The 25,987-nt window shown below is 46.7% G+C and overlaps 1 protein-coding gene across 1 annotated transcript in view; it reads left to right on the top strand.

The window, feature by feature from the left end:
• The window catches only part of LOC124622948 (lipase 3-like), a 170,654-nt gene that overhangs the window by 54,555 nt on the left and 90,112 nt on the right, over window positions 1–25,987 (top strand). The window contains exon 4 of the mRNA XM_047148739.1: window positions 18,488–18,734. Coding sequence (XP_047004695.1) covers window positions 18,488–18,734 — 247 coding nt within the window. The remainder of the gene's footprint in view (window positions 1–18,487; window positions 18,735–25,987) is intronic.

Below are 25,987 nucleotides of genomic sequence, written 5' to 3'. Positions count from 1 at the left end.
CTTTGCAACCTATTAATGTCCCGATAAATAAACTATTTTAAGCGTAAGTGAGAGAGGAATGAAACAAATGGATGGTGGATGAAACCCAACGTGAATCATGCTGAAGGGAGCTTTAAATGATCTACAATCAAACAAGTGTGTCAGTGGATAAAACAGTCGTGGTCTAGAGTGGGAGAAGACAATATTGTTAAATCTTTCAAGAAGTGCTGCATACGTAGCCCTCTCGATGGCAGTGAAGACCATCTTACTTATGAAGAAGACAATGATGATGACGAAGAAGAAGAAGAAGAGGAAGGTTCAGATGACTATTTTCAGGGATTTTAAAGCTCTGTTCGGTTATATGAACCAAGAATTTTTTTGTCTGGCTTTGCAGTCTAACAATAAAATCGTAAAAATGTTATTTTTAAAAAATGGTTAAAAAGTTAGGTGCGTCTCATTGTCCATAGCGTCTTATAATCCGTAAAATATGGTACATAGAATACGGTATATTACCGTCATTGCAAGTGGGTCCCTCTTCTCTTTTGCCAATCTGAGACACTCTTTGTCCTCCTTCGTCGGTTTACAATTGGTATTTACACCGTTTTTGCGCAATATACGACCCATTCTGTCCGTCACTCCAGGGATGTACGGCAAAAAGGCAGTTCGCGACGTTTATTTGTCTGATGTGTCACTTCACAGAGTATTTGATTCTGCGACTTTTCTAATGTAACTGGTGGTCTACCAATTGCCCCTCAGAACGTTTTCCAAGTGTTGCATCTAGCGTCTGAGGTGTTGCGGCTCACCTATTCGTTTTTCTCGCTTTACGAGCTAATCATACCTCTTTTTAACTCAGGTGGTTATTTGATAGTTTATGCAGGTATTGGTCCGCATGTGTCGGTTTTAGATATACGCTGTGTCTCAGGTTTTCACCGTCCCTCGTGACCAACACATACAGGAAGGGCACTGTTGGTCCTTTTCTACCTCCATGTTAAATTTTGTATTGACAAGGAGACTGCTCAGGTGTCTTACGAAGTCAATGAGCTGTTCTTCACTGTGGCTCCGCACAACGAAGGTATCGCCGACGTACCTGTACCACAAGGTGCCAAGTCCTGCTCCTGTGCTTATAAATATTTCATGAAGAAGTTGGCCACCATTGGGCAGGTGGACTATCCGTGGCGAGTGGACAACCCGTGTCGAATAGTGAAACTCGCCGACACAGAAGTTCTTGCTGCAGAGGAAAGCTATCACGCCCGGTTGTTCAAGGGAGCTATTGAAATACGAAAACATGAAAACGGCTTGAACAGAAAAGAAGAAAGCCTCAAGGAGAACGAATCCTGGCGAAACGCGTGCTGGCGAAACGCCAGAGAAATTATAAATCAAATGTAGGTCGAAAATGCCGAGCCAGAAGCCAACAAACAATTTGTCAGCACGTAGGTCTTAACAATTTTGTATTTTACATTTACCTGAGAGAGAGAGAGAGAGAGAGGGAGAGAGAGAGAGAAAGAGAGATAGGGGGAGGGAGTCAGAGACACAGGGGGTAAATAATTGAGACCACTGTACTCCGTTTCAGTTACCAACTTTCACAAGAATACATTCTTCCAGCATTATGAATAGGACACAACTCCTGGATTAGGTCTTGAGCCTATGTTAACTGGCGGACGGCCGCCTCAAGAGCTATTATCGTGGGACACGGGATCAGCATGCCGCCGTTACAGCCGCTGCTTCTTTATTCGAGCAGCTCCTAATTTTCATTTCCTCTTATAAATCTCTACAGTATTTATACCCGTATTCCTACCTATAAGTTAGAGGTTAGCAATGTTGCTGGAGTCAGATATAACATTTTTATCCATTAATGGAAGTATCCAAATGTATTAAGTAATTTTGATTTTATCTCTGTAGTAATGTGTTTATATTTTATCAGGATGCATTAGCATTTTTTACACCCAGTACATACCTCGCCAACTCGTTTTCATTCATTTTTCCTTATTCTCTTCTGGCTACAGCTGGTGTCATGCCATGATTGTCTAACTTAAGATTTTTGCCTGTGTACAGTTGTAATATGATGTTGTGAGTTTCAGCCCGAAGAATGGCTTCATGCAGATCTCCAAGTTAGTCATTCTGTGCAAACGTCTTAATATCTGCATTAACTACTGAACTCACATCCATTTGAATCTGGTTACTGTAATCTACTCTATAATTTTTAATCCCCCTCCTCTTTCTTGTATTACCACACTTACAATTTCTTTTCGCTTCAGCATATGCCCTTTCAACAAATACCTTCTTTTAGTCAAATTGTTCCATAATTTTCTCTCGTCAATTATTCCTCTGAATATTTCTTGATTAGTTATATCCAGCATTCGTATGTAGCGCAACTTTTAAAAAGCTTTTATTCTCTTTTTGTCTGAGGTGTTTCTCGTCCACTTTAAACTCGAAACAAATAACTTCAGCAAGGACTTCCAGACACTTCAGTTCGTTTTCGAAATTAACATATCAGAAACGATTTTCATACTATTGCCACTCTGCTTTTTATACACTGGCGGGAAAAGATCACAACACAAAAAAATAAATTATGTAGACTAATGAATTTTCGGGAAATACATTTGAATCTTGGTATCATTCTCAAGTGATTAACATTTGAAGACCACAAGTTTAACATAAGCACGAGAAAAACCACTGGAAATGTGAAATGCTGGTACATTAATAATCGATGTAACCGCCAGATTATTGAATGCAAGCATGCAAATTTACATGAATTCTGTTGTACAGAAGCCAAATGTCATTTGTGGTATGGAGTTCCATACCTGTTGCACTGGTCGGTCAGTATAGGGATGGTTAATGCTGTTTGTGAATGACGCTGGAGTTGTCATCCCATGACGTCACATAATGCTCGATTGGAGACAGATCTGATGATGGAGCAGACCGAGGCAACATGACCGAGCGAGGTGGCGCAGTGGTTAGACACTGGACTCGCATTCGTGAGGACGACGGTTCAATCAAACAGTCTGCTTTCCGCAGCGCTGCGACGAGGACGTCTTGTTTATGTCTCGTCCGCGCGGTCGCGAGTGCCCATAGTTGTTTACTACTGCGTTGTCGCTAGTTTAGAGTCCATCACTACCGACGCAACATGGCACATTCATACAGACAAACCACCATCAAGATCAGTTTTCAACCCGATCATGCACGACCGCGAGCTTTTGAAGTGGAACGTTTTCTACGTGACGACGTTAACATCGAACCGCGAGACGTAATTGGTATCCATCTCTCTATCACGAGCAGTGTTGTCTACGTCAAGCTAGTAAGTGACGAGGTGTGCAACAGAATCGTGTGCGCACATGCGAATGATCTTAAATTCAAACATTCTGATGGCCATATTGGGGCGGTCTCTATCGATCACGCGGGACTTGGCCTCCGTACGATACGTGTCTTCGAACTCCCTTTCAAAGTACCACCGGACGTAGTCACCGCGGCTTTCCAGTCCTACGGCAGAGTGATCAGCCATATGGCCGAAAAATGGGCCACCTTTACAACGTACCCCGTTCTTAACGGGGTTCTACAGATTAAAATTCAACTGACCAAACATGTTCCGTCATATCTTGTCATCGGCGGATGTAGGACGATCATTATGTATGACGGTCAGCCACGCACTTGCTCTGGTTGTGACCAAGAAGGGCACGTCCGGTCAGATTGTCTCCAACGACGGCTTACTCAAATCCCGACAGGTGAATCTATGACTCCTTCTACGGTGACGACCCTTCCTCTCAAATACGCCGAAGTTACACGGGCAGCAATCCTTTCCGATGCTGACCACAATAGTCCGATAACCGCCCCCGATAGCGAGACCATGATGGCTTCTGCAGTACAGGATCCGGCCTCTACAACGGCGTCCCCACCTGAAGATAATCACCGACCGACCTTGCAAGAAGGCGTGGATGCCAGGATGGACATTGACCCACGGGTTGTGCCGACAGCGGCTTTTCTTCCAGACACCGGAGCAGCTGAAGAAATCCACCCAGATTCAGATACTGAAACACACGTCCGTAAACAGCGTTCCCCGTGAAAACACAAGAGACGGCGGCGTGCTCCATCGGACGAGTGTTTGCAGCGATCGTCTGACATGGACTGTGGAAATTCCGACGACGGTACCGGCGGTACAGAGGCCGCTGTAACATCAAACTCAACAGATCGCCATGGTGACGGATTCAGCCCCTCAGATCCCACAGAACAGCAGGATCACAAGCAGACAGCCGCTGCCGATTCCCAGCCAGAAGAGCCGATGGAGTCAGCGCCGAGTGCCGCAGCAGCCACTGACAGTCACCAACAGCCGATGGTATTTCATGGCGACTGGGCGGACGACTGTGAGGAGAAATCCTTGCCCATCGTGTCGGACGACACTGGGGGAAATTTACTCCACCAGTGTTGATCCTTTCCCGCCGTCAGTTACAGTGATGAGACAGCCTTACAAGGGTATTGATGGCCAACACGGGTGCTATGGATAGACCTCAAACTTATCGCATTACAACTATAAACATCAACACTATACGGACGCGCGCTAAGTTATCCTTGCTTCAGGATATGTTGAACTCTGCTTCCATCGATATAGCCCTTCTCCAGGAAGTGTACGTCGACGACTTCCCAGGCATGTACGGTTACGATGCTTGCGTCTCTCCAGCTTCCCCAACAGGCAGCGGTGTCGCTGTACTTCTTCGGGAAGGGATAGTGGCGGACGATATCCTGTTTCTGCCTGGGGCAAGAGGAATGGCACTCACAGTACTGGGTGTCCGCCTTATCAATATCTACGCACATTCCGGGACGGACAAACGTCGCGAACGTCCACGATTCTTTGCGGAAGACGTCGCCCCGCTCTTCCAAGGCCGCCACGACCATCTGGTGTTTGGAAATGACTACAATTGCGTACTGGCGCCCCGAGACCAACTCCCACAACATAATCCGTACCCGCAACACGAGACGTTAATTCGAGACCTGCAGATGGTGGACACTTGGGAACATCTTCACGGCCACCGACCGGGATTCACGCACTTCACGAGTCACTCTTCCAGTCGTCTCGATCGGATTTATGTCTCACGCTCTCTCGCCCCTGGAACACAGGATGCGGAACTGTGGTCTGCAGCATTCTCGGACCACTCAGCTTACATTTGGGCCGTCACCCTGCGGCGGCAACAAGTGTGGGGAAGCCGCAGCCCGTGGAAATTAAACATCGCTCCCCTGTCGTACCCGGATTGCCGCCAAGCCGTTGAGGATACGTGGCATTCGTGTGAAAATCGCCTCCTTGCATATCCCACAACGATCCGCTGGTGGTTGGACTGCGCCAAACCGGCACTGAGGCGAACGTTGATAACCTACGGTCGCAACCACGCTACTTGGCGAAGACATACACTCGACTTTTTCTTCCGGGTCCTGCGCGACTGCGATGCTATGGCGCCGTCTCCGGAACGACAAACGGCGGTCCAACGTGCTATGGCTCAGATCCTCGCTCATATGCGACGCCACCTAGAGGGGGTAGTCATCCGCTCGAGGACGCAGGATCGGATACCGAGCGAACGCCCGTCAATGTTCCACGTCCTTCGTGAACGTAAACGACGCCAACGAGCGCTGATACGCTTCAGCGACACGGAGGACGGTCGTCGCCTCACCACGCAACAAGACATAAACACAGTGTTCTACAATCATTATTCCCAACTCTATTCCGCTCAGACCCCTGATCCGACAGCACTGGAGGACGTCTCTCAGACGATTTACGGCACCGTCACCCCGGCAATGGAAGCAGCCTTGATGGGCGAAATTACAGAAGAAGAAGTAATCGACGCCATTACAAAAGGAGCTGTCAACAAGTCTCCGGGTCCTGATGGCCTCCCCTTGGAATTTTACCAGACTTTTCAATATTTATTAGCCTCCCGATGGACGGACATCAGTCGCGAACTACTATCCCCGGACGTGCCGGTCCCTGCGGCCCATGTGGAAGGGATGATTATTCCTATTCACAAACCGTCCGGTGGCTCACGACTGCAGGACTACCGCCCGTTGACGCTATTGAACTGCGACTTTAAGATCTTTTCTCGACTGTTGGCGGCGCGGATACGCCAGACCTTACGAAATGTTATCTTACCCGATCATACGTCATTAGGAGGCGACAATAATATTCAAACAGCACTCAGTGAATATCGTGACTTGATCTCACTGGCAAGGGCATGTCGTCTGAAGGGTGCACTGGCCGCAATCGATTTTAGTCAAGCTTTCGACCGAGTGGACCACGACTATTTGGAAGCGGTCCTCCAACATGTGCGGTACCCACAGCCATTCGTCACTGTCGTCATGCGACTACTCCGTGGCGCGACGTCCAAGGTGATCGTCAACGGCCGACCTTCGCAGCCCCTCACCATTTCTCGATCGATACGCCAAAGCTACCATCTGTCCACTTTACTTTACGCTGTGGCCATGGAACCTCTGCTCTGCGGCCTGCGCCAACGACTAACGGGTATGACGTTACGAGGCCACACTTTCCGATGCAAAGCGTACGCTGACGACCTGGTGATTGTCATCCGCAACGGTGACGATACCGCTAGCGCACTGAATTGGATAGCGAAAAATGGCATGGCCACTGGTAGTCGTATCAACGACGCAAAATCGGTGGCGATGAACATCGGGGTCGGATTGTCTGAGAACAGTGTCCCCCCTTACAGCTCAGAGATAGTTTGAAATGTCTCGGCATTGATTTTACAGACGATATACGACGGACCGCTGCCCACAACTTTCGACGGCTTTTACGAAATGTTCGGACTGGAATTGCCAACAACCGCTTACGAGCCCTGTACATCGTCCAAAGGACCCAGTACGTTAACACACATTTAGCGTCACGCATTCCGCACATCGCCCAGATATTACCTATACCGGCGATGTTAGCTCGCCGTATACTTGCGGCTTTTGGGCCCTTCGTGAGTTTAGGAATGCTTTTCAAGATCAAATATGAGACTCTCACCCTTTCCCTGGATCGGGGAGGGCTTGGCCTTTATCACGTTCATGACAGAGAGGTCGCCCTATTTGTGAGCACATTAGTCAAACTATGGCACCGCCGTCCGGACAGTCTGACGAGTTTGTTAATAGAAGAACTAGCACCGCCCTCCCTGTTGCCACCTGTGTCTATACACCACGTCCCCTCCTCGCTCTTCTACATCGGTGTCTTTTACCTCGAACTCAGTTACGTTCGACTTACCTTACCAGCGACTCAACTGGCGACGGCAAAGACGGTTTATAGGGTCCTGCAACGTGGACGACCAGATAACGTCGTGGAGAGGAAGCACCCGAACGTCAACTGGCGAGTAGTGTGGAGGACAATTCACCACGTAACACTGGACACTGACGTCACGGCGATGTGGTATATAACTGTCAACGGTAAGCAGGTGACCAGATCAAGGCTACATGCGATCCACATGGTAGACTCACCCACGTGGACGAGCTGTGGCGTTCAAGACCACGATGAACACCGTCTTGGCTGTGGCGAGTCCACGGCAGTGTGGCACTTAGTGAGGCAAATGTCAGCATACTTCCTTCGGGTGACGCCGAATCATATCGACCCCAAGACTATGTTATTCCCGGATGAGACGTATTACCCACGCACTAAAACTAATGCAATGACGTGGCTTCTTGGACATGCAGTGCATTATTTCATTCGAGACGGCACTAAGGACACTTTAGATTTTTGGAACTATTTGCAGGAACGACATTGCAAGATCCTCCGTAACCCAAAGTATCGCCATTATTTTTCCAATTTTTTGTGGAGTGCGTTTCACGACCCTCCACGTAGCTGGAACATCACGGGTACGAGAAGCTAAAACTACAAGACGATGATAGAAAACTGCACGGTACAACGTGGGATCTACTTTCATCATTACGAGAAGTCATACCTGGATGATACAGCAGATGGAGAGTTTCGTTGAGAACCCTCACACTCTGTAGCAGTATTTGCCCCATTTCCTCTTTTTGTCCCCGGTGCGAAAAGGTCTTCGCAGTTTTTGTTTCCCAAAAATGGTTCAAATGGCTCTGAGCACTATGCGACTTAACTTCTGTGGTCATCAGTCGCCTAGAACTTAGAACTAATTAAACCTAACTATCCTAAGGACATCACACACATCCATGCCCGAGGCAGGATTCGAACCTGCGACCGTAGCGGTCGCTCGGTTCCAGACTGTAGCGCCTAGAACAGCACGGCCACTCCGGCCGGCCTTTTCTTTCCCATCCGGTGCAAGATGTAGCACTGGTTAATGGTGGTATGGATTTCACCCTTCAGTTTTGTTTCATGGTTTCCTTCGCCCCGCACTTTGCTCTCTTTCTTTATGCCTTTTTCTACAACTATTAGCATGGTTTTAGTTATGAGCGTCCCCAGCTCGACGCAACTAGTGCACTTACTAGTTTTCAGTTTCTTAAAGTAAAAAAAAAAAAAGATTAAAAAAATTAAAAATAAATAAATGAATCAATAAAATTAAAAAAATCACAATAATACACCAACTGCATCGCTACCTGATCCATCTCCCACAAAAAAAGGAACTAGAGGACCTTGGTTCAATTCTTCACTCGAGTAAAAAAAAAAAAAAAAATACCCGCGTCCGGCCATTCTGATTTTGGTTTTCCGTGATTTCCCTAAATCGCTCCAGGCAAATGCCGGGATGGTTCCTTTGAAAGGGCACGGCCGACTTACTTCCCCATCCTTCCCTAATCCGATGAGACCGATGACCTCGCTGTCTGGTCTCCTTCGCCAAACAACCCAAACCCAACCCAGAGAGAGTCCCGAGGCCACATGTCGAGACTTTTTACAGCATGTTGGGTTACAACAGCGGTATGTGGGCGAGCTTATCCTGTAGGAAAACACACTCTGGAATGCTGTTCATGAATGGCAATACAACAGGTCGAATCAGCAGACTGACATACAACTTTGCACTCATCGTTCTTGGGATAACCACGAGAGTGCGCCTGATCTCACGTGAAATCACACCCCAGATCCTGACTCCAAATGGTTCAAATGGCTCTGAGCACTATGGGACTTAACTACTGAGGTCATCAGTCCCCTAGAACTTAGAACTATTTAAACCTAACTAACCTACGGACATCATACACATCCATGCCCGAGGCAGGATTCGAACCTGCAACCGTAGCGGTCGCGCGGTTCCAGACTGTAGCGCCTAGAACCGCCCGGCCACCCCGACCGGCCCCTGACTCCAGGTGTGGGTCCAGTGCGTGTAGCAGGCAGACAGGTTGCTTGCAGGCCCTCAACTGGCATCCTAAGCAACACAAGCCCATCACTTTCACCGAGGCTGAGCCAGTTATTATCAGAAAACACAACAGACCTCCACCCTGCTCTCAGATGAGCTGTCGGTGGACACTACTGAAGCCGCAAATGGCGGTTTTTTGGGGTCAGTAGAATGGACGCTACAGGGCTAGGAGCTATCTTTGAAATAACTGATTTACAACAGATGGTTGCGTTACTGTAGTGCCAACTACTGCTCAGTTTGCTGTTGCAGATGCTGTACGACCCGCCAGAGTCATACGCCGAACACTATGGTCTTCCCTCTTGGTAGTGCCATATGGCCATCCGGAGCGCGGTGTTCTTGTGACTGTACATTCTCGTGATCACCGCTGCCAGCAGTCATGTACAGTGGTTACATTCTTGAGAAGTCTTTCTACAGTACTGCAAAAGGAGCATTTAGTTTCTCGTTACCATATTACACGACCGCGTTCAAGCCCAGTGGGTGTTGATAGTGGCGTTTTTGTTGCATTAAAAGCATTCTTGACTAACATCGAGTCACCAGGTTCTATGTCGTACAACACATCAGATACAGCGTGTATTTTAAGCAAAGATGGTTTGCATCCTGACAGTGTTGCTACTAGAGTCACTTTTAAGCGACTGACGCGGAATTTGAATAGACATCATCATTCAGATGTAGAAACACGCTTTATAAACTCTCATTTATGACACACAACTCCTTCTTGGCGTTGTGATTTTTTTCCATCAGTGTGTGCTTCTACATCAGTAATTTTGGTGACCGTGTGGAAAACGTTAGGTGCTACTTAGGCGTCTCAGTTTCTAAGTATCGCCTGACTACATTCCATTCATCATATTTTCTAACACCGAATTTACAAATCTTCATAAAACACTACCATTCCTTTGAATTGCTCTTCCATGCCCTTCGACGTCCCTGGCAGAATTACAGCGTCATCAACATCCCTCGAAGTTTTTACTTCTTCTCTCTGAAATTTCCAAATTTCCAGTTTTGTGCTTAGTTTTCTCCCTATGCAGAAATAGCGTAGCAACGATGTCTCACTTCCTTCTCAATTACTGCTCCAGTTGCATGTCCGTCGATCCTTATGAGTGCAGTCTGCTTTCTTTACAAGTTGTAGCTATCCATTCGACCCCTGAGTTTTACTGCTGCTACCAGTAAAATCACTACATAATATTAAATAACACTGCAGAATCTATTAATTGTGATATTTATGCGTAGATGTATTTATGATTACACTAACGAGGATAACGCGGCAAGTGCAACAACCTGATGTTCTAGCAGAAACTTCACTCAGTGGAAGAGAGATCGAATAAGGGAATAGGTGTCTCGGCTTATCAGCAGATCCTCGACCGTTTCTAAGAAAACGGTGATCAAAGTTCTCCACGTACATCAGATGCTTTTTAGCGCGCAGTCAGTTTAACCGACATGCTGGCACAGTGGTTAGCGTCACGTCTTGACACTTTCGCACGCTGTGTTCAAAACCCAATTATTGTTTCTATTTTATTTTTATTTTTTCATTGATCTATGGACATCCGTAGGTTATTACACGAATGTTTCTTATAATGTTAGAGGATAAAAGGGCGTTATATTAATTGTAAAATTAGAACTAAGTTTCACAATAAGTGTCATACATTTGTTGTATAGTAGTTTATGTATTAAATTCTCATACCTTATATTCAATCATATATCAAATCTTATATTAATTCCTACATTTTATTCTTATGTTTATTCTCAGGATGATTTGGAACATTCCCTTGAATGATACCGATCGTAGAAGTATTCTGAACACCTTGAGCATCGCACGGTCACATTTCATCGAATGAATCTCACTCGGGAAACAAATGGCGTTGACATTTCTGAAGATTTCACGCGTTGGCAATGATTTCGTGGAAAACCACGCATAACAGAACTTTTTTTTTAGAAAATTGGCTCTTGCAATTAATTATGAATCAGTGCATGTATCTTTATTGCGTCGATTCTAGTTGATATGCCTCTGTTGTGCAATGAGGTTAGAGCAATTCTGCAGTTTCGAGATGAAATGTTGTATTGACAAGTAAAGGTATACGTCACAGGGTTGACAGAGCGGCTTATACTTCGGAGGAATTACTTTCAACTAATAGGATGGTATTCAATCTTCATCCAGAATTTCTCGTCTTATAACGAAGGATCGCTCTGTCCACCCCATGAATCAATAATGAACAAGATTGCCTCTGTTTTAAGTCATGGTGCCATAACTTTATTCAAGAACTAATTGTGTGTTTCTTTTGTCAGCTTCTCGGATTTTGCGGCGATTACGTACACGTTCGGATATTGTTCAATAAATTGGTGCACCTATTGTTGCAACGTTTTCAGGACAGATGAAGACTGTTGGCGGGTGTTTTCCGGCAGTGCTATATCTTATTGGGCGACATATGAAAGTGTCAAGTCATGTAATTGCTTGACAGCAAGTTTCGTGACTTTTTTACCTTAATGCGTCAATGTTCGTTTACTGCTGATGTGATAATCGCATCCAATTCGATCCACATTAATCACAAAGTCATGGTCGAAGTGCGGAATTTAGCAGACGTTAGAAGTTGAAAAGTCTCTGATGTCTGCAATAACTCTTCGAACGTAAGTTTTACCTTTGTGCTAACATATATGATAAATAGCCCGTGCCGAATACTACGCTTTGCCTTGGAGGTATCACACCACGTTTGTGAAGGTTTCAATCCAAAATTTTCGAATTGTTGCCGCCATCACACATTGCCGCAACGTTCCGGTTGTAACCAGCTGCCCGTTTAGTATGGCTTCTTCCAAATGATCGTATTCCCACGAATCGATTATTTTATATTTTTCGTAGTTTCTTCCACCCTTCTTCACTTGATTTTTCCATCGCCATACCTGTTTATTATTTTCTAGTTTGCATCCGCTTTTTGACGTGATCGATTTAAATGTACATTTTGGATGAAGTTCGGCAATGTTACTGCCTTTACCCGCAAGCAAAAATTAAAGACTGTTCTTTTATCTCATAAGTCCCTTCCAAAAATTTTGACATTGCGTGAGTCTCGTGAATACATTTAAATAATTATATATTTCAATTTGTCCTTCGATTCTAGTGGAACTTTGTCGATTTCTGACTTGTCTTTAATTTCTTCTCTTGAACTGGAAGGCATTTCTTCGACAACAGCATGTGGAGTGTGCTCGTCACCTGCTTCATCCGTAGTCAAGAGTTCATCCTACTGTTGATAAGATCGATGATTTTCTCCGCCGTTTCTTTACCCAAGATTTTCAATAGGCTGGATGTCATTGTTTGTGTTTTATTTTTTGCATCCGATTTCTGTAACAGTTCAGTACAGTAGTAAACTGCATCGGTGATTTCTCATGTTATTTCAGAACTCGCATTGTCATACTCGTTTGAATAACCACAGATTCTTCCGTAATACTCTCGTCCTGAAGATCGTTTTGCGTGGTCCCTGCTGTTGACTCGGCTTCGTTACTGTTTTGTCTTAATTTTGCTGGAGGCTCAATTGCTGTCTGTTTTCTTTCAGAACTAATTCGAAAATGAAATGTTTCTCTTACTGATTCCCTCAAATAGACAAAACCAGCTGGATAGGTTAGAAATTGTTGAAAACAACAACGCCCTTGCAGGCTGCAGGAATAAGTGGATCTACCTGTTAGCCGACCAAACCCTGTTTCTCGAGAACAAATACGCAGTACCACCAATATTACTGTCAATAAACACAACAGAAGTTTCACCGATACCAATTTCAAATATTTTTCGCTTTCATTTATAGTTTTACACATTCGTGTAGTAACCTTCTACGGACATGGACAGGTAAATAAAAATAAGTAAATAAATACACTAACGCTCATATATTGAGGGTAATTGCAGAGTTTGGTGCCACACAACTTGGCACTACACAAAACTGGCGCTAATAGCATAGGCACATATGGAACACACACGGCAAAGATCTGTAAATCCGTGGTATTCGTGGTAAGTTCAGAAAACCGTCCCGAAACACATGTACTACAAAACGCCACTGCTTCCTGCGCATGTACCCGACATCAATATGGGATATGATCACCATGCACACGTACACAAGCCGCACAACGGGTTGGCATACTCTGGATCAGGTGGTCTAGCAGCTGCTGGGGTATAGCCTCCCGTTCTTGCAGCAGTGCCTGTCGGAGCTTTTGAAGTGTCGTAGGGATTTGAGGACGTGCACCCATACGTCGATCGAGAGTATCCCAGACGTGCTCGATGGGGTTTAGGTCTGGAGATCAGGCTGGCCACTCCATTCGCCTGATATCTTCTGTTTCAAGGTACTCCTCCATGATGGCAGCTCGGTGGGGCCGTGAATTATAATCCACCAGGAGGAAGATGGGACCCACTGCAGCCCTGAAAAGCCTGACATACTGGTGCAAAATGACGTCCCGATACACCTGATCTGTTACAGTTCCTCTGTCAAAGACATGCAGGGGTGTACGTGCACCAATCATAATCCCACCCCACACCATCAAACCACAACCTCCATACAGGTCCCTTTCAAGGACACTAAGAGTTTGGTATCTGGTTCCTGGTTCACGCCAGATGGAAAACCCGCGAGAATCACTGTTCAGACTATACCTGGACTCGTCCTTGAACATAACCTGGGACCACTGTTCCAATGACCATGTACTGTGTTCTTGACACCAGGCTGTACGGGTTCTCCTGTGACCAGGGGTCAGTGGAGGGCACCTTTCAGGTCTTCGGGCGAATAAACCATGTCTGTTCAGTCGTCTGTAGACTTTGTGTCTGGAGACAACTAACTGTTCCAGTGGCTGCGGTAAGGTCCCGAGCAAGGCTACCTGCAGTAGTCCGTGGCGTCTGCGGGCACTAATGGTGAGATATCGGTCATCTTGTGGTGTTGTACACTGTGGACGTCCCGTACTGTAGCGCCTGGACACGTTTCCTGTCTGCTGGAATCGTTGCTATAATCTTGAGATCACACTTTGTGGCACACGGGGGGCCCGTGCTACGACCTGCTGTATTTGACCAGCCTCCAGTCGCCCTAGTATTCTACCCCTCATAACGTCATCAATATGTGTTCTTTGAGCCATTTTCGACACACACGCACCGTTAGTGCGTCCGAAAACGTCTGCACACTTACTCACTGCACCGTTCTCTGACATGCACCAACACACCTTGTAACCTCCCCCTCTGCTTATCGACCTTAATGATAGTGAAAAATTAAACCGCGTGTACCTAATGGAAATTTGGGAAAAGCAATCGTCACCGAAGTTAATCTGTCGGTAAAGAGGGACGAAAGGGTTACATCTAAATGAAAGGAAAAATGCAAATGAAACTGGTGGAAATTGATTTTGAAAAGGGGTAAAGTTAATAAAGAAAGTAAATGTGCGGCCGTTACGTTAACAATTAACTATCGGTAATTAGATATTTGAGATTTGGGGAAAATTACGGTCGCCAGTCCTATGGACAATTGCTATAGTAACTGAAAAAGAAAGGTTCTTGCACATATAATTGGCACTAGAAGCGTGGCAACTGAAGGTTGACACGTGTTGTGTGAAAACCGAAAGTTTGTAAGAAGTAATAAATTTCGCTACACTCTGACTTAATTTAGCAAAAGAATTAATAAAACCGGAAAATTGAAAGTTAATTTAGTGACTGAAATTAATAGTGAGATTTGTTTCTGAAGCACTACGAAATTCAGTAAAATAAAGTTAGTCTTGGGCTACCTCAACAATCATTTCAAAAGCTGCTTGAATCTACGCAATTTAGAAATAAGAGATTTAACTTTGAACTTGAATTAAATGATTCTGAACAATTAACAATAGTAAATTTTAGTACGTACCAAGCTGAGCTGCAGCCACAGGCAAGCTAAAATATGGTAACAAAACTCGCACTCTTAATTTGTGCTTGTGTAATCTAAATATTGTAGCCAGCTATGAATACTTTAACTGAACTTTGAAATTAAAGCAGTGAAATGGAATGATATTACTTTAATGCTGGCGTCTGAATTTCAGCGACACTCGGGTTCATTCCGGAAAAGGAAGGGACCCTGCTTGGTAATGCAGTTGGGACAATGAGCAACAAAGGTTCATGCTACGTTGCTGTAATTTTGTGATTTGAACAGTTTGAAAAGCTGAGGTCTGCCATACAGTTCTAAAACTTTACATGCTACCAGTCTTCCTTGTTGGTTGATTGAAGGTTTGAAGTCGTCGATCGAGGAGGTGGCGACAGTCACTCATTGCCGACCGTCGCTGTTGCAGAAGCTGGATGTTGGCGCGTCTTCTTCTCGACACGGTCTCCAACCGAAACGGGCTCTTGATGTGTGCCAGCTAACGCTCCCGTCCGCTACACCATGTCAGAAACTAACATAGCAAATCGAGCGCAATTACACGCTGCCAAACCCCGAAAGCGCGGCAACTCGCGGGAGCGTCACACAACACACCTGCTCCACTACCGAGCGAGGTGGCGCAGTGGTTAGACACTGGACTCGCATTCGGAAGGACGACGGTTCAATCCCGCGTCCGGCCATCCTGATTTCGGTTTTCCGTGATTTCCCTAAATCACTCCAGGCAAATGCCGGGATGGTTCCTCTGAAAGGGCACGGCCGACTTCCTTCCCCATCCTTCCCTATTCTGATGAGACCGATGACCACGCTGTCTGGTCTCCTTCCCCAAACCAACCAATCTCCCCTTACCCTTACCTGCTCCACTGCACCACTCCAGCCAGACTCCCCTCTGCCCGCGCTCCACGCGACAGAGTTAACACTACCAAAGATCCTAAACACTTTGGTTCTCCAAACGACCTATCGATGTATTCGTTCATCAGCATAGTTTTCCCTAGGCAAGACCCAGCGTAAAATACAAATAATATTTACAAAACAAACCAATTATACATCGACATACATGCATAAATATATATACAAATAGTAAAACAATTATAATATATAAAGACACAGAAATGTCATATCTTCAGGTAACAAAATAAGGAAAAAAATTTATGGTACAATAGATGGAAATAGGAGGATATGCATTTCCGGCGTTACAACCTCTGCGTATGTGGACTGCTGCCAGCGCCACCGTGCGACGACCGCAGGTCCAATGCACCGCATGGTCATACCCTGAGGTGATTTAAACCCACGAACCATCCACCAGAGCGTTGTTTCACCATGTATCAGCATTATCCTTAATTTATGAACATGAGTGTAGGTAAAAACAATAATCGGGTTTCGAAAATGTATGAAATTGTGAAGGATCGATGCTAACTGCTGTGTCACCACTTCGACTGAAATGGTTATGCGCTAAAAGACACATAAAGTATACCGCAAACTTTAAACGTCGTTTCCAGAAACGGTGGAGTATTTACAGCTGCGTTTCCCAAACTGAGTTCCGTGTAGCAGTAGTGTTCTTTGGGAAGTGCTCTGTGAAAAACTGTTAACAACATGGCATTATTTTTGACATGTTGACGGTTTTAATTATGTTTTAAAATTTTTTCTTGTGATTTGTGTGTCATTAGTTATGATTTAAAATACACTCCTGGAAATTGAAATAAGAACACCGTGAATTCATTGTCCCAGGAAGGGGAAACTTTATTGGCACATTCCTGGGGTCAGATACATCACATGATCACACTGACAGAACCACAGGCACATAGACACAGGCAACAGAGCATGCACAATGTCGGCACTAGTACAGTGTATATCCACCTTTCGCAGCAATGCAGGCTGCTATTCTCCCATGGAGACGATCGTAGAGATGCTGGATGTAGTCCTGTGGAACGGCATGCCATGGCATTTCCACCTGGCGCCTCAGTTGGACCAGCGTTCGTGCTGGACGTGCAGACCGCGTGAGACGACGCTTCATCCAGTCCCAAACATGCTCAATGGGGGACAGATTCGGAGATCTTGCTGGCCAGGGTAGTTGACTTACACCTTCTAGAGCACGTTGGGTGGCACGGGATACATGCGGACGTGCATTGTCCTGTTGGAACAGCAAGTTCCCTTGCCGGTCTAGGAATGGTAGAACGATGGGTTCGATGACGGTTTGGATGTAGCGTGCACTATTCAGTGTCCCCTCAACGATCACCAGTGGTGTACGGCCAGTGTAGGAGATCGCTCCCCACACCATGATGCCGGGTGTTGGCCCTGTGTGCCTCGGTCGTATGCAGTCCTGATTGTGGCGCTCACCTGCACAGCGCCAAACACGCATACGACCATCATTGGTACCAAGGCAGAAGCGACTCTCATCGCTGAAGACGACACGTTTCCATTCGTCCCACCATTCACGCCTTTCGCGACACCACTGGAGGCGGGCTGCACGATGTTGGGGCGTGAGCGGAAGACGGCCTAACGGTGCGCGGGACCGTAGCCCAGCTGCATGGAGACGGTTGCGAATGGTCCTCGCCGATACCCCAGGAGCAACAGTGTCCCTAATTTGCTGGGAAGTGGCGGTGCGGCCCCCTACGGCACTGCGTAGGATCCTACGGTCTTGGCGTGCATCCGTGCGTCGCTGCGGTCCGGTCCCAGGTCGACGGGCACGTGCACCTTCCGCCGACCACTGGCGACAACATCGATGTACTGTGGAGACCTCACGCCCCACGTGTTGAGCAATTCGGCGGTACGTCCACCCGGCCTCCCGCATGCCCACTATACGCCCTCGCTCAAAGTCCGTCAACTGCACATACGGTTCACGTCCACGCTGTCGCGGCATGCTACCAGTGTTAAAGACTGCGATGGAGCTCCGTATGCCACGGCAAACTGGCTGACACTGACGGCGGCGGTGCACAAATGCTGCGCAGCTAGCGCCATTCGACGGCCAACACCGCGGTTCCTGGTGTGTCCGCTGTGCCGTGCGTGTGATCATTGCTTGTACAGCCCTCTCGCAGTGTCCGGAGCAAGTATGGTGGGTCTGACACACCGGTGTCAATGTGTTCTTTTTTCCATTTCCGGGAGTGTAGGAGCTATGACTGAATTAATCAACTTTTTCTTATTTTTTAAAGTTCTATTACCTTCCAAATGAACAACGTGTTCCATCAAAATGTTCTATTAGAGAAAAGTTTGGGAACCCCGGATCTGCGGATAAAGCTAGACACATGTTCCCTTATTTTGACCCCTCTTCCGCTGAGCGAAGTTCTAGGAAGTGGGGTTATGGCACTTACCGTGTTCTCCTCGTAAGCTATTGGTTGTAAGATCAGTGAATCCAAACCCGCTGAAATAAGTATGTGTGTTGTGCAGCTGGCACGAGATGGGCGTGTACGACCTGCCGACGTGCATCGAGCACATCCTGCGGGTGACGGGCCAGAAGCGGCTGTTCTACATCGGCTACTCGCAGGGCACCACCGCCTTCTTCGTGATGGGCTCCGAGCGGCCCGACATGTGCCCCAAGGTGCGGGCCATGCTCGCCATGGCGCCCGTCGCCTTCATGAGCCACGTGCGCAGCCCGCTCATCCGCATGGCCGCCAGGTTCGACGGCATGCTCACTGTATGTGCGCCTTTTCACTCACTCGATTATCTCAGCTTTTGTTCTTCCTACACTGCCGGAAAAAAATAGTGCATCTGGAAAACGTATATTCCGCCTGGGGGAACAGCAGATATACTGATAACGGTTTCGACGTCGTCCGCCAGCAGGTAGAGTACCGGCATAGCTACCAGAGAACGGTGTCTTACCCTTAATAGGAAATGCTCACAGTAGGAAGGCTCTGTGTGGTGGAAACGTCCGGAGCAAGCGGGCAACCGTGCCACGGAGACGCGCTCGTGCTTCCTACAGCCAACTGAGAGATTTTGGAAGGAGTCAAAGTGTGGCTTTCTGAGTGGCGGGATGGTCCTTTTGGAGGATCATCGCACATTGTGAGAAAATTGAACGCCTACAGCCGTCCTTAAGATTTCATTTATTAAGTGGCAACAAGTTTTGGAGCATCAATGCACCATCTTCAGGCTGTAGTTTATGTGGAAGAAGTTGACGCAATCCCTATATATATCGCATCAGTGACCAGGGTAACTGGTTACGCAGATTATCTGAAAACCTAGGAGAGCTGACACCAAAATTTTCAGGTAGTCTGCTTATCCACTTATGCTGGCCACTGACGTGATATATACACTCCTGGAAATTGAAATAAGAACACCGTGAATTCATTGTCCCAGGAAGGGGAAACTTTATTGACACATTCCTGGGGTCAGATACATCACATGATCACACTGACAGAACCACAGGCACATAGACACAGGCAACAGAGCATGCACAATGTCGGCACTAGTACAGTGTATATCCACCTTTCGCAGCAATGCAGGCTGCTATTCTCCCATGGAGACGATCGTAGAGATGCTGGATGTAGTCCTGTGGAACGGCTTGCCATGCCATTTCCACCCGGCGCCTCAGTTGGACCAGCGTTCGTGCTGGACGTGCAGACCGCGTAAGATGACGCTTCATCCAGTCCCAAACATGCTCAATGGGGGACAGATCCGGAGATCTTGCTGGCCAGGGTAGTTGACTTACACCTTCTAGAGCACGTTGGGTGGCACGAGATACATGCGGACGTGCATTGTCCTGTTGGAACAGCAAGTTCCCTTGCCGGTCTAGGAATGGTAGAACGATGGGTTCGATGACGGTTTGGATGTACCGTGCACTATTCAGTGTCCTCTCGACGATCACCAGTGGTGTACGGCCAGTGTAGGAGATCGCTCCCCACACCATGATGCCGGGTGTTGGCCCTGTGTGCCTCGGTCGTATGCAGTCCTGATTGTGGCGCTCACCTGCACGGCGCCAAACACGCGTACGACCATCATTGGCACCAAGGCAGAAGCGACTCTAATCGCTGAAGACGACACGTCTCCATTCGTCCCTCCATTCACGCCTGTCGCGACACCACTGGAGGCGGGCTGCACGATGTTGGGGCGTGAGCGGAAGACGGCCTAACGGTGTGCGGGACCGTAGCCCAGCTTCATGGAGACGGTTGCGAATGGTCCTCGCCGATACCCCAGGAGCAACAGTGTCCATAATTTGCTGGGAAGTGGCGGTGCGGTCCCCTACGGCACTGCGTAGGATCCTACGGTCTTGGCGTGCATCCGTGCGTCGCTGCGGTCCGGTCCCAGGTCGACGGGCACGTGCACCTTCCGCCGACCACTGGCGACAACATCGATGTACTGTGGAGACCTCACGCCCCACGTGTTGAGAAATTCGGCGGTACGTCCACCCGGCCTCCCGCATGCCCACTATACGCCCTCGCTCAAAGTCCGTCAACTGCACATACGGTTCACGTCCACGCTGTCGCGGCATGCTACCAGTGTTAAAGACTGCGATGGAGCTCCGTATGCCACGGCAAACTGGCTGACACTGACGGCGGCGGTGCACAAATGCTGCGCAGCTAGCGCCATTCGACGGCCAACACCGCGGTTCCTGGTGTGTCCGCTGTGCCGTGCGTGTGATCATTGCTTGTACAGCCCTCTCGCAGTGTCCGGAGCAAGTATGGTGGGTCTGACACACCGGTGTCAATGTGTTCTTTTTTCCATTTCCAGGAGTGTATATAGGGATCGTGTCAACACCTTCCGCATCACCTACAGCCTGAAGATGGCGCATTGATGCGCCGAAACTGGTTGCAACGTAATAAATAAAACCACAACGATGGCTATAGGCGTTTCATTTTCTCACAATAGTAAACGGCCGTAAAAGACCTCCTGTAAAAAGGATGGACACACAAAAAGAATTGTCACACAAGTTGGATGTGCTACTTTAGTTGTGGTACGATGCTGGTATGGTGATCACGTGAATATTTTCAAACCCATAGACTATATTCTGGATGTCCACGCAGTATACGAGGTGCGACAATAAAGTAATGAGACTGATTTTATTTGCAAGATGTGGCAACCCTGCAGGCTTGCGTAGGCACAATAACTTTGACCTTGGTCTATAAGCTGCTTCTAGTCCAAGCGGCACATCGATGCAACTGCTCAGTCGTGAGTTGTGCTGTAATAAATTGACACGTGTTTGTGTCTCTCGTCACTGAAATGGAACTGCATAATATTGCGCAACGGTATGCCATTTCTTTTTGCGTTAAATTGGGTGAAAACGCGACGACAACTTACAGTAAGCTTTTGGAGAGGAGGTTATGTCAAAAGCTCAAGTTTCTCGCTAGCATAAAATGTTTAGTGAAGGCAGAACGTATGTTGAAAATGAAGACTGCAGTGGACGACCATCAACCTCACGGACGGGTGTCAACTTGGCCAGGGTGCATGAACTCGTACGATCAGATCGAAGATTATACGTGAAAATGATTGCAGAAGAACTGAACATCAGTCGAGAACGGTTCGTCTAATAATAACTGAAGATCTTGCTATGAGAAAGATTTGTGCAAAAATGGTCCCCAAAAATCTCACACCGCAACAGCGAGAAACACGTAAAAATGCGGCAACCGATCTGTTAGAGCAAATGGAAATCAATCCATAATTGTTGAGCCGCGTTATCACTGGTGATGAAAGTTGTTTTTTTTTTCACTACGATCCAAAGACTAAACGCCCAAGTTCGTAATGGTGCTCAAAGAGATCACCGAGACCAAAAAAAGCTCGCATGTCGAAGTCAAAGGTGAAAGGCATGCTTGTGTGCTTCTTTGATTCGAAGGGAATTGTGGGTGCCTCCTGGAAAAACAGTTAACCAATATTACTACAAAGAAATTTTAGAAAGACTTCGTAAAAGAGTACTTCGTGTCCGTGCCAACATTGCTGATAATTGGATTCTGCATCACGATAATGCGGCATCCCATACTGCCCTATCAGTATAGCAATTTTTAACCTCAAAACAAATTTCAGTACTACCGCAGCCACCTTATTCACCAGATATCGCTCCGTGCGACTTTTTTATATTTCAAAGAGTCAAAACTGAGGCCATGGGACACCATTTTCAAACAACACAAGATGTCCAAAAAGCAGTGACGATGGTCTTGGAGGATGTTACAGAAGATGAGTTCCAGAAATGTTGCCATCAATGGCAGAAGCGCTGGAAAAAGTATGTGCAATCAGAAGGGAACTACTTTGAAGGAGACAACACTAAACTTGACTAAAACGGTAAGCAACATTTTTTTTCACATCAGTCTCATTACTTCATTGTCGCACCTCGTAGATGCCCGCCAGGATGGTCATATTGCAAGGGCAGATCGTGAAGCTACCACAGCACAGATAAGATGGCTTGTCATGCCAGACGAATCAACACGAACTGTTGGGAAGCGGTTATAAGCAGTGAGACTTAATTAGCAGTGAGACTAGCGAGATGCACACCTCTAGCTCGTCCTCGCCACAATATCGACATGCACGGCTCGACTGGCGCCGCCAGAAGATCACTTGGAAGGTAAAATGACGCCTCGTGGCCTTCAGCGATGAAAGCAGATCCTATCTGCACGCAGTGATGGTCGTTTACTCGTACGACGTAAACCTGGTGAACACTGTCTTGTAGAATGCATTCGTCCAAGACACACTGGCTCCACCGCAGGCGTTATGGTCTGGGGTGCGATAACCTACAACTCTCGTTCAGCTTTGGTGTTTCTGGAGGGGGACGCTAACCAGCGCTCGGTACGTGCAGAACGTTGTTCGACCCATTCTTTTGCCGGTCTTGCAATAGAAAGATTACGTGTCTCCAATCGATTACAAGTTGGATATGATGGAGTGAGAGGTCACTCGTATACTGAGCGAGGTAGTGCAGTGGTTAGCACACTGGACTCACATTCTGGAGGATGACGGTTGAAACTCGCGTCCGGGCATCCTGATTTTGGTTTTCCGTGATTTCGCTAAATCGCTTCAGACAAATGCGGTTCCTTTAAAAGAGCACAACCGATTTCCTTCCCCATCCTTCCCTACTCCGTCTCTAACTTCCTCTTTGTCGACAGGACGTTAAACACTAATCTCCTCCACTCTTCTCCATCCAAGTGACTCGTGCAACTCGTCAGTTAACAACTCACACAGAACTACTTGAACAGATCCAGCAGGCGTGGCATAACGAACCCGAAGACAGTATTCGCCATCTGTACGATTGAATGGCTGCCAGAAGCAGAGCCTTAATTGCCGCCCGTGGAGGCTACACCACGCAGTAATATGGGTGCTGCATCAGCAGTAGATGCTTTGTACCTCAGAACCGCTTATGCTGATGATCTGTAAATGTAATCAATTCATGTACTCAGCCGGCCGAAGTGGCCGTGCGGTTAAAGGCGCTGCAGTCTGGAACCGCAAGACCGCTACGGTCGCAGGTTCGAATCCTGCCTCGGGCATGGATGTTTGTGATGTCCTTAGGTTAGTTAGGTTTAACTAGTTCTAAGTTCTAGGGGACTAATAACCTCAGCAGTTGAGTCCCATAGTGCTCAGAGCCATTTGAACCATTTGAATTCATGTACTCCATATTCACTGTTGCAACAATAAATATTGAGTGAACTGGAAACCTCTAAAAGGTTGCACGCATTTGTTTTCCGGCAGTGTATGTATGCTGGCCAAAACTGTACCAACAATCATTCGAGATAGCCTGATAAAATCTGCCGATAGTGTTCTGTCTAGAGCATTGTGATAATTCAAGAACACTGGATCTGGTAAATGAAAACAACTCAAGGGATCGCAATGACATTGCCCACGGAAGAAGGTTTGGTCGCTGTAAGAGTGCTGAGGCCCCAGATTCGCCACTGGAGGGACATGGAGATGGACTGTCCACGGCAATCAGTAGGGCTGGGAACAGAAAATGGGGGCTTGAAAAGAACACCAAAGGGATGTAGTGTGTTACCTGAGAGGGGAAGGAGCGCAAGTAACGGAGCTTTATCAAACAATGCCAAAAGTGTACGAAGAGCACTTCATGTTCGTTGCAAGGGTCAAGGTGTGGCACAAGCGATTCAAGGAAGGACGGATGCCTTTGGCCTACGATGCACGAACAGGAACGCCAGACCTTATTCCTGACACAATTGTTCGTAGGTGGAGTCTAGGGATGAGAAAAACCGACAGTTTAAAATGGATAACAGTATTTTAGTTCGGAATAACCGGTATAGGTATTTGTTGGTGTCGCTTGTGGCATGTGTGTCTATTTTTTACTAATAACTGAACAAAATTCCGAGATATTAATTAGCTGTAGCACCAGTGCTAAAATTTTTCGTTTCTAAATAAACTTTACTTTAAAAATTTTTCATTAGTAAAATATGCATTACTTGGAACTATTGCGTTATTATAAAAGGTGTACAACATTGCTTCCACAATTTTTTCCCCAACATTTGAGGCTTTAATGAAACAAATTGGTTACACATGTATCATTCAAAGTATTTCCATCGCTGGACACTACTTTCTCCTATCTTTCGGGCGTTGTACGAATCCCTCGTCGAAAAAATTGTTCATCTTTTGAAGCGATCCACGAATCGATCCAATTTGTGGCTTCTCAATAACATCGGAAGTGTTGGTCAACCAGGCCATGCGCCATTAATCCAAACTTGTGATAGTCAGAGGGAGCAATGTCTGAGGAATACGGCGGGTGGGGTAGGACTTCCCATTTTAACGTTTCCAAGTACGTTTTGACCTCTTTTGCAACGAGGGGTCGAGCGTTGTCGTGCTGCAAAATCACTTTTTATTGCGGCCGTTTGTCTTTTAATGCTCTGCTCAAACGCATTAATTGCGTTTGATAACGAGCACCTGTGATTGTTTCACTTGGTCTTAACACCTCATAGTACATGACGGCGAGCTGGTCCCATCAAATACAGAGCATAATCTTGGAGCCGTGAATTTTCGGTTTGGCCGTCGACGTGGAAGCATGGCCGGGATATCCCCATGATTTTTTGCGTTTAGGATTATCGTAATGAACCCATTTTTTGTCCCCGGTCACAATGCGGTGCAGAAATCTCTTCCGTTTTTGCCTCTGAAGCAACTGTTCACAAACAGACAAACGCCGTTCAACGTCTCTTGGTTTCAGCACACACGGGATCCAAGTTCCTTCTTTCTAAATCATGCCCGTAGCCTAGAGACGTTTTGAAATCGCTTGCTGTATCACTCCCACTAAGTGTGCCAATTCTTCTTGAGTTTGACGCGAGCCTTCACTCAGCAATGGCTCCAATTCTGCATCTTCGAAAACTTTCTCTCTTCCACCACTATGCCGGTCTATGACGTTCAAATCATTGTTCTTGAAGCGCTTAAACCACTCACTACACGTTCTTTCACTAATAGCGTCCTTACCATACGTACGTGTGGGCATTCGATGAGACTCAGGCGCTGTTTTCTTCATACTGAAACAAAACAGTAACACCTCCCGCAAATGACGCGAATTAGGCTCGTAAACTGACATTTTCAATCAAGAACAACTTTAGGATGCAGACACAAATGTTTGAATGACGTTATGTTGACGGAGGTCCAAGTTAACTGCCTGACGTCTGCGATCTGTTTCTTTCGACCGCTACTTACCGTTGTCACCACCTATCGGCAAACGGCGGAAGCAAAGTTGTACGCCCTACAGAAAAAGGGAGAAGCTATCAGTTATGTTTTAATAACAATTCCGACAGAAACTAGCTACAAACACATAGCATAAGAATTGATGCAGCTTTGCTGAGAGAATAATTTCCCTTCTACCATGTGGCGTGGCCTACTACAGTAGATGGTGCGTGTGTACGTACAGGGTGCAAGACCTGTCCCATTTGATCTAAATGGTAATTTCTCACTGTCGTTGTAGGACATCTGTTGTATATGAGAATGGCACCAATCCTAATATGGAAATATTATACGAATTGAGGTAGCAATGAA

Source organism: Schistocerca americana, chromosome 7 (assembly GCF_021461395.2).
Source record: "Schistocerca americana isolate TAMUIC-IGC-003095 chromosome 7, iqSchAmer2.1, whole genome shotgun sequence".
Taxonomy (NCBI): domain Eukaryota; kingdom Metazoa; phylum Arthropoda; class Insecta; order Orthoptera; family Acrididae; genus Schistocerca; species Schistocerca americana.
This window is presented reverse-complemented; position numbering and strand designations above follow the sequence as displayed.